The 8927-nt window shown below is 49.7% G+C and overlaps 3 protein-coding genes across 3 annotated transcripts; all 3 read right to left on the bottom strand.

Annotated features, from left to right (window-relative positions):
• Positions 1 to 403: 403 nt before the first annotated feature.
• On the bottom strand, positions 404 to 1381 carry T310_8479 (uncharacterized protein; the record flags this gene model as incomplete). The annotated part of the gene is made up of 5 exons (XM_013468740.1): positions 404 to 470; positions 536 to 659; positions 708 to 808; positions 972 to 1036; positions 1334 to 1381. 5 exons carry the CDS (start codon positions 1379 to 1381, stop codon positions 404 to 406), a joined length of 405 nt encoding a protein of 134 aa, XP_013324194.1.
• A 1579-nt stretch (positions 1382 to 2960) lies between these two features.
• T310_8480 (uncharacterized protein) lies at positions 2961 to 6811 on the bottom strand (the record flags this gene model as incomplete). Its single annotated transcript, XM_013468741.1, has 9 exons — positions 2961 to 3300; positions 3356 to 3461; positions 4244 to 4470; positions 4577 to 4637; positions 4736 to 4964; positions 5007 to 5324; positions 5491 to 5897; positions 6247 to 6388; positions 6524 to 6811. The coding sequence occupies 9 exons, from the start codon at positions 6809 to 6811 to the stop codon at positions 2961 to 2963; spliced, it is 2118 nt and encodes a 705-aa protein (XP_013324195.1).
• A 958-nt stretch (positions 6812 to 7769) lies between these two features.
• On the bottom strand, positions 7770 to 8723 carry T310_8481 (uncharacterized protein; the record flags this gene model as incomplete). The annotated part of the gene is made up of 1 exon (XM_013468742.1): positions 7770 to 8723. The coding sequence occupies one exon, from the start codon at positions 8721 to 8723 to the stop codon at positions 7770 to 7772; it is 954 nt and encodes a 317-aa protein (XP_013324196.1).
• Between the last annotated feature and the right edge of the window lie 204 nt (positions 8724 to 8927).

Genomic DNA, 8927 nt, shown 5'->3' on the forward strand with positions numbered 1-8927 from the left:
TTGGACCTGTTCCGGTCGTCCATGATCCAGGCTACCATCTGAGCAGCCTCTTGCATTTGTATTGATGAGGTCGCTTAATCTCTTCTCCTGGCCTTGGCTTCGATAATCGCTTGTAACGTTGTATTCGGTACTTGAATTGAAGATAGCCATCGGTGCGGGCTTCATATTTGTCTGCCATGACCTTGGCAATACCGTTCGCCGACTGTTTTCGTTCAGCCTTTCATCGTCAATGCTTGGAGTCAGCTCAGAACAGCCGAGCTTACTGTCTCTTCCTCAGGGTTCAAGACTTGCTGGTGATCTAGAAATTTATTCTGATAGTCCAAGCCAGTAGTTCGGGAACGGAGACAATGACATTGTCGCTGCTAGCGGTGTGTACTCTGCAACAACATTTGTTTCAGCAATATCACCGTCCATCCAGCTGTTGGATTCGGCACGCGTAATCTATGAGATCTTCCTGGTCAGTGGATTGCCTATTTTCATGATAGTTCAAGACTTACTCATGGAGTTGGGAGGGTAACCCTCCCGGCATATGTACCGTAAGGCCAGTAGCTTTAAAATAATGTCATGAAATTCGTAGAATCTTTGATGTTTGTCGGTCAGAGAATGATTCGGTGGAAGCGCTTTGTCAAGGTCGCCCATATCTGTGCCACGACATGGTTCTGGACCGGGTCAGCAATTTATGGGAATAAGAAAAAGTGTTGACAAACCTGGTCGTTGCTTTCCCATTTCCCAATAGAATATGGGATAATATGCGCAAGTTCTGTCGGCGCTGAAGGTCTTTGTGCACTTTGGTGTGTTCTTTTGCAAGCTGTGTCCTCCAATATTGTAGAATCAAGATCTCCGTATTGATAAGTGTCCCATAAATGCCATTCTCTTGAATGTCAGGGGTTGATCGTTGAGAACCGAGAGAGTATCCTGAACGTGTAGAGATGATGCCCTCTTCTTAACGCCAGGAGCAGTTTCCCAATTACCTGGGGCGGGCATTTAGGGAGAACATGTTCTCTCTTGACGATGACGTATGTTTCGGATGGGGAGGCTGGATGAATGTTGTTCAATTGACTCCGAATTTAATTCATGAACCTGTCGGAGGGCAAGTTGCCGTAGACTTCGACTATGGGATCCCGGACCGAGTGGCATGATGACAATTGACTCATCTCCATCGCCTAGTTTGGCAAAAAGTAAAAATGATTGGTAGTGTGGTGGTCATCATGTTGAAACAGATTCAGCCATGGTGAATGATTGTAAGGCGAGGTTGTGTTAAAATGTCTTTCACTGGCATCGTTCTGAGTGCTTTTCCTTCGGATTCATCCTCCTCATTCATGATCTATCCCACCATCTGAGTCAATTCTTGCATTTGGACATTTTGCTTTGCGGTCTGCATTGTTTCTTTTCTTTTTTTTTTTAACTTTCTTGTCTTTTTATAAGACATCAACTTCAACATGTGCGCGACAGGGTAGCAAAGCGATGTCACGGACAACCCGATAAAAACGAGGTAAAGCATAAAAAGGTTGTGGGCAGGTTTGGGTCGGAGCGAAATTGCCTAAGCCAGTAGGCAATCTCGAAGAAGCGATGATGATACTCCTCGACACCTCGAATGAATTGCAGGCTCCGTGGGAGTTGGATGGTCATTGTGTTGTGTTGAAAAGATTTCATCTAGCCTAATTTTATTAGCAAGATCCCATAAATTTTAATAAGGGTAACGTACTGCCTTGTCGTGATTTCTTTTCCTTGAAGCGCCCTTATGGCAGGATCTATGGACTCAAGAATGGCATTTGTCACTGTCTGGATTTCTCCGCAAAGGCTAATTACCACCGCTTATGGGATGTGATTTAATCTGGGGTCTTTATTTGTTGTCAATGCGTTTATCATCGGCCACAAAACCGGATGATGTGAGTGAGAGGCCCATAGTTGGGCACTTGTCGAGGTCGTAACGATTTCGACACGACCGTTAAAGCGCCAGCGATCGCTGCTGACTCGGTCTAGACCGCGAGATGTAGAGACCCAATATTGGAATCACTAGCATCTCGAACGAGAAGAAGAAAAATCTGTCTTCTTCAGCTTGTCGTCTGCAAAGGCCTTGAACTCTGACCGTGCTTCTTTGAGTGCTCACCGTATCCGCTCCGTCGTGTTGATTGCTCTTGTAGTTTTCATATTGTCGTTTTTTTTTTTGCGCCATTGTTCACGCGTTTTGCTTGAGTTCAGACCGCTAGAAGAAAATAGCTAGAAGAAGGTCTTGTTGCGTTCGACAACGCCAACGCCGGATGATGAGGAACCCAGTATGATGTCCAGTTGGATGTTTCGATCTACTACTGAGGACAAGACTGCTGGCAATCATTGCCCGCTAACCACCCCCTATCTCGGAGATTGGCGTAGAAGAAGGAGTTAAACGCGTGATATTTCGGCCGCATCGGCCGAAATACCGCGCGCCAACTCCTTCTGATAGGGGCATTCGGTTGCTGAGGATGTACGTTGTCCAGCAGAATATTGCTAAGCCGTCATACGCGAGTCGCAGCAAATCGGCCTTATTGAGATGACCATGTCGTACGACAGGCACCCCAATCATGATTGCTGCGGGGAGAGTTGAACACTGCAGCGGCGATCAGGCTATCATCCCCATGATTCTTCACCTGGACAGTGGAATGCGTAACGAGTTGCCTACCACACAACGCCGAAGGACTGATTGTTTAGTGGCCTGGTGAAATTCTGCCCTCGGAAGAGACCATCTTTGTTGTCCGCTGTGTGTTGGCCATTTTTGATCTCAGAAGACAGAAACAGGAAACATTCTCTTATGGAGACGTTGCCCCAGAATTGGTCAGGAGAATGTGCCCCTGGTGCGGGATCGTAGTCAGCATGCTTATTACCTGACTTTGTATTCCTGCCCAGCACCATCGCGCCGTTTCCACACTGCTGGTTTGACTTCGACGTGCAGAGACGTAAGATGCTCAGCGGGTGTGGACCGATTAGTGGATCGCGCAGTCGTATGCTTTGTAGCCTTGGGGAGCGAGCAGTGCCAGGCTCGCCGCAGAGTCGCAGCAGTAATCGCTTTGGGGCCCTGGTGAAATGATTGAAGAAAATACGGAGCCATCAGTTGATAAGCGACACATGTCCGTGTCATCGGCCATACATTTTGTGAAGTCGACACTCCGCAACACCGGCTCGCGAACCCAGGCCCATTCGCGCCCGGATAGGGCTTGCGTACCTGTGTACCGGCGGGAGGCCGGGAAAGTTTTGGCGTTGTTGGCTGATCCTGTACTGACTACCTGGCAAGGCTGATACAAGTGCAGGCAATACTCGACAAACCTACAATGCGTAAGAACTGACACACAAAACGCAGCACGTAGAAAATGAAACTTACTCGTGTAGCCTCTTCATTCTAACATCACAACGAGTCGTGTCAAATTCTCTTTCTCTTTTCGTGGGGAGAGAACAAACGACATTCGGATCCAGCAACGTAGGTTGATCTGTATGATCCAAAGTGCTTGACAAGCATCTCTAATTATCTCCTCAGCCCTCTCCAATCCAGTGTCAACCTCTTGGAGCGCCCGCTCTAGGCTTTGGCGCCGCTGGTCTTGACGCTTCTGGTCATCTTTTTTGCAACATTTGGAGGAGCTTGATTTGATCCCACTGTCACAGAGCATCCTGTTCGCGGCATCCACCAACATTCCGCTTTTGTGAAGGTGAACCCTGTGGTGGTGAAGATCGAAATATGAATATTCCAGTCTTGTCCTTCCTTCACCCGTCGACGCTTTCTGGGGGAATCCGGAGGGATCTGTCAAGACGAATGAATGACACCTCGTTCCCGTGCCGTCTTCCCGGGCTGGAAACCTTACCCAAAGTTTAGATATCCCGGGCCTGCCTGAGAGTGATAGATGTTCTGAGCGTCTCGACCTCGTCAAGGTTCCTTATGAAAGAATTCCTTGTCAAATATCATAGCGTCCGGGAAGACTTTCCGTCGAGCGCTTCGGTGGTAGGGCAATATCGGTCTCTTCACCAAACTTGATCGTCCCTGTCGATATGATGACCCAGCCCAGGATGACGATCGTCATCTTGAGTGGGCGACAGCTTTGCAGCGGTCTGCATGACCAACACCAGCACTGTCCTGGTCCATGACTCATCGACCCGCTTTGTGGACTTGGTAACTTTGCGTTCATGTCTGCCGAACCATTCTCTCCGTCTCCACTAAGGTGGAAGAGACTTGCAGGATCGCTTCGCTCGATTCATTGGATTGACTCCTAATGCTAACCCTGAGTAAGGTCCTTAATGGCATCTCGAATGCCTTCCAAGCCAGCCTGAATTATGCTCCGTGCAACGGTAATACCATCATTGTTCTCGAGACGATTGAGGCCATTTTCAATTGATACCGTAGCAGCACGAAGTGCGGCTATCTTGACTCCAGGGCAAGCCTGGGTGCCAATGACGTCGTAGTTCGGATCCCAGATATGGGGAATTACACAGTCGCAGTCAGGGTGTCTTGAACGCGTCACTCCTGGCCGGTATTCGCGTGCTGCATTTTCTATATCCAAGAGATGTTAGAAGGCCATGTTATTAATTAAAAAGGAAGTGGGGGAGTGCTTACAGAAGAGACAGTTGTAGTCTTGCAGGTCGAATCAATTGAGCAGAGAGGACAGCGAAAACCTCTAAAAAGACGTATTAGTTCCTATATTCTAAAGCCAGGCCTGAAAAACTGGGTGAGAGACTTAACTTTGCAGCACAAAAACAACCGTCGCGCATGTACTAGTGATGCCGGCACGTTTGAACTCGACATAGAGAACATCCTCTATTGTGTTGCGAGTGTTGTCCCAGCAGAAGACTTTACAGTCGACTCTGCGTCTGCTAGAAGTCGATTGAGATGATAGTTTCCCAAGAACAGAAACATTCCGTGCGAGTGTCTTCTTAGCGACGTGCCCACTCTGCATACGAACTGACGCGGACTCATTTGACTCTGATCGGACAGTTTGTGAGAACTGCCAAGATCAATACGCTTTGCTATGTGTGCCTTTTCTCACAGAGGAGTGATTGTAAAGGTTGAAAGCCTTGGAAGGTGTAGGCTTTGGTGCGTATGCAATTCCGCTGACGCATGCTGGACAGGTATGGGCGAAAACAGCCACTGAACTGAGCAGGATAGCAAGGACGAAACGCAGCCCTGAGTCGGGCAGGTGGAAAATCGCATTTGAACATCCTATCCGGTTTGGTTTTCTGTGATGCGACGTTTTCAATGGAATCTTCATCGCCGAAGCGAGGAGACAGAGTGACCGCTGGGAATTATCCCAGGAGATTTCATCAGAAACATGAGACTTCAACGAGCCAAGCGAAAGCTGGTATAGCTGTTCATGTTCGTTTCACACTCTGCGCTTTCAGTGGCCACGAGTTGTTGTCTGCTGGTACGTTGCTGTTATGACTGTGCTGGGTCTGTATCCCACATGGTGAGGTGTCTATCGGGAGAGCTGCATGTTTGGGCTTTGCCTCGAAATCCGCATGATTGACGCTCACATCCACGGGGTTTTGACTTCCCCGTCCACTCGCTGTTTCCAAATGTATCTGTCCATACAAATCCGGCGGACGGTTAGGTATATGCAGTGCGTTGGTCTGCAGTCCGCGAGCGTGATAACGATGTTGCAGAGGCGAACATCGGAAGTTGACAATGGGGATGAGCGATTGCGAGAGGGAATCCGATGTAGGAAGAAAGCTGAACCGATGATTTGTATAATCAAGGAGGCCATCTCCAATGGCAACGCATCTTTTGGGTTCTTGGTGACGCGTGTGTCCTGCTGCGAAAGACGAGATCTCGATGGTGCCTACTATTGCGCCATCGCAGAAAGTGGAAGAGTGTGGTATTGCAAGGGTATCATTCTCATCATTTTTTGTCTGGAATCCCCTTTCTGGTGGTTCGGGCAATCCTGGTCATCGTTAGTTAATCATGCCAATTTTTACGAAGAGAGATGCTTACACAGGATGTCCAGGCCGAGAGGAGGAGATAGGACCTTTGTGGAGATAAGCAGGGGAAGAAACCCTTTACAGGCACGCCTCGTCTTGAGGAACCTGTCACTGTCATTCTCGACATGGAATCAATCGGGTAAATTGGGCGAGCGTAGTTTTCCCTCAGGCTGGTGTCCGTCTCACGTGGGCTACCTCTCTTGTCATCGAGTAAAAGTCAGCGATGAAGGTGGGACGATGCAAAAGACACAGAGAACGGAGACGATAGATTTTCTGCAGAGATCAACGGCGATTGTTGTTGGATTCATGCACTGTTCTGGCGGATTTCTGCTTCGAATCCGTTCCAATCCCCAAGTTGTTTGACCGTCAGCATGTAAGAACTTCTCCTCGCAGGCCCCGTCTTAGGCCCCTGGCGAATTCGGAGATCTGGAAGCCTGTTCCAGGCGACGTGTGACTGCTATTGTGATGCGCTAGAGCAGCGTCGTATATAGACGACTCTTCCATTCGTAAATGTTAGCATATTACCAGGTGTCTTCCTTCGACGGCAAGTTCAAATACACTTGGCGGAAAGATGTAGAGACAGACAAACCTTGACTCCATGTGGCGGTCCATCTATCCGGTGTATGATCAGTCGCCAGTACAGGCTGGCGTTGAGATGTTCGTCGAGCTTGGGATCAAGATCGGCGGGGAAGTCGAGGGCATGGACTTGGTTGTCGCCAGTCGGGACCCCTGGGGGAACAACCTGGGCTAGCGACTGTGTTTCTGTGAGGCTTTCCTGTGGTAGGTAGTACTCCACTGTTGCCATCCGGACCTTGTATATAGAAGGATGTAGGGACGCAGCTTTGTAGGCGGGACTCTTATCGGAGATGTCGGACATCTGGAAATAGAACAAGAGTATTGAACAGGAAGAAGGTAAGAACAGGGCAGACCCAGGTCGAGTTGGATCCAGTTGGATCCCTAGACACCTAGCATGTTGAAGGAATCCGTATATAGACAGTTGAGAAGAAGAAGGATGGATGAACGGGAAAGACGATACTAATATATGTATGTACAGTACTATATACGACGCTTAGAGGAAGAAGACTGGAAGCGCAGAAAGGAAGAAATAAAAGGAAGAAGAAAGAAGCAGAACGGAGGAGAGGGAGGGGGAGGTTTTTATAGACGAGGGGGAGTTAAGCGAGAGAGAGGATCATCTCTAGGGCTGGTGAGTGACTGTACGGGACAGCTAAGCGAGCTGGGCACTGCGGCACCAGCCGGCAGGGCAATTAATTTCTCATAGCTAGAGAATTCACCGGCTCTGGCCTCCTGAGAAGTGAATATGTGGCGATTCGCTGGATTCTGGTTCTGTCATAGGCTGGAAGCAGGCAGCCGGAACAAGCAAACGGAAGTTGACAGGATGCGGTCCTCCGCTTTGGCTATACGAACCAATTAGTCCTTGCATATGAAACTTGTTGCAGCTCTTGAAAGCTTTCACTGGCTTGCTTGGTCTGCCTCAGCTCGTCAGCTTGCATTGGCCCGGAGATTCCCGTCAGGGATTCTTATCCACAAGGCGCGATGCTGCTTTCTGCAGTCTACATGGAAGACAAGCAGTAAATATACTGGATTTGTCTATCCACAGAATCTTACTATGTTGATGAGAACTCATAAAAGCTAGGTCATACGTAGGGCTTAATTACCATAGCGGGAGACCGTCATCCGTGGCGACAATCTAGGAAAATCGTATCTATTCTCTAACAGTAATTAAAACTATCTATCTTTTCTAAGTTACGAAATATGTCTATTCAATCACATAGTCCCTTCATAAGCCCGAAACGATTATCTGAGCCCACCTGCAGCTAAACCGCCGGCAAACTCCGAAGGAAGTCAATAATCACATCCGCCATCTGCCGCAACCCGGGATCCTCCAGGGGGTAATGGCCGGCATTTTCCAGCTCCAATCTCTTCACCGGCACCTTCTGCACCCGCGACAGGAACAGCTCACTGATCCAGCGCGGCGACCACCGATCTTCGGCCGGCTGGGTCAGGAGAATCGGGCAGACGTCGAACTGCTCCGGTTCGATGGCGGGCTCGTAACTCATGTATGTCGACAGGAAGCGCATGGATGCCCATGAGCCCGCGGACGTCTTATCAGCGAGGAAGACCCGGAGAGCGTCCGGATCGTTGACCAGGGTTGACATCTTCACTGGCAGGGCCATCGGGACTGACAGCCCTTTGAGGAGAAAGTTGTTGCACAGCCGCGCCATCGGCACGCCCACCCGGCTCATGAAGACGTTTCTCGCGGTTGTATCGGCGCATTGCTGGTTGCGCTGGTTGAGAAAACACATGGCGACGATTCCTGAGACCTTCTTGCTGATGGCTGCCGCATGATAGGCCAGCATGCCGCCCGCACTCAGTCCGTAGAGCACGATCGGTCGGGGATCGTTCTGCAGCTCGTGGTCGATGAAATCCACCGCGATGCGAACCCAGTCGTCGTATGAGTACACGCCGTTCGCCTTGGTGCATCCATACCCGGGCATGTCGATGGCGACCAGCTCAAAGCCCGCCGCGTGGAGAGGCACGCCCAGAATCACGGACATCTGGCGGCCGTTGGTGCCGACACCGTGATGCAGGATGACGCGTACCTTGGCATCGGGATTCCGCCAGCGGTCGAGGTGGATGCTGTGGCCATGGCTCTGCCACCATTCTTCAACAGGCGCATGTTCGGGAGTGAAATGGAGTCGGGGCGGGAGGAATTGCTGGATCTTCCTCCAGGACTCTTGCGATTTGTACGATTTGTTGGACAGTGTCATGGTAAGCAGACAAAGCTTGATTGATCTACAGATCCCGGTGGAAGAATAGCATCACAAGACGTGGATACTCGTAGAAAGTGAATATCACCGCTGATGTAGTTGAACTCGGTTTGACGTACGGACGAATGTGCAGCACACAGGGAAACGGAGGATTCCATCCTTCCGCAAGTACCGCATCATCGTAATCAAGCAGCAGTAGTGACA

This window comes from Rasamsonia emersonii (genome assembly GCF_000968595.1).
Source record: "Rasamsonia emersonii CBS 393.64 chromosome Unknown ctg1118621760764, whole genome shotgun sequence".
Taxonomy (NCBI): domain Eukaryota; kingdom Fungi; phylum Ascomycota; class Eurotiomycetes; order Eurotiales; family Trichocomaceae; genus Rasamsonia; species Rasamsonia emersonii.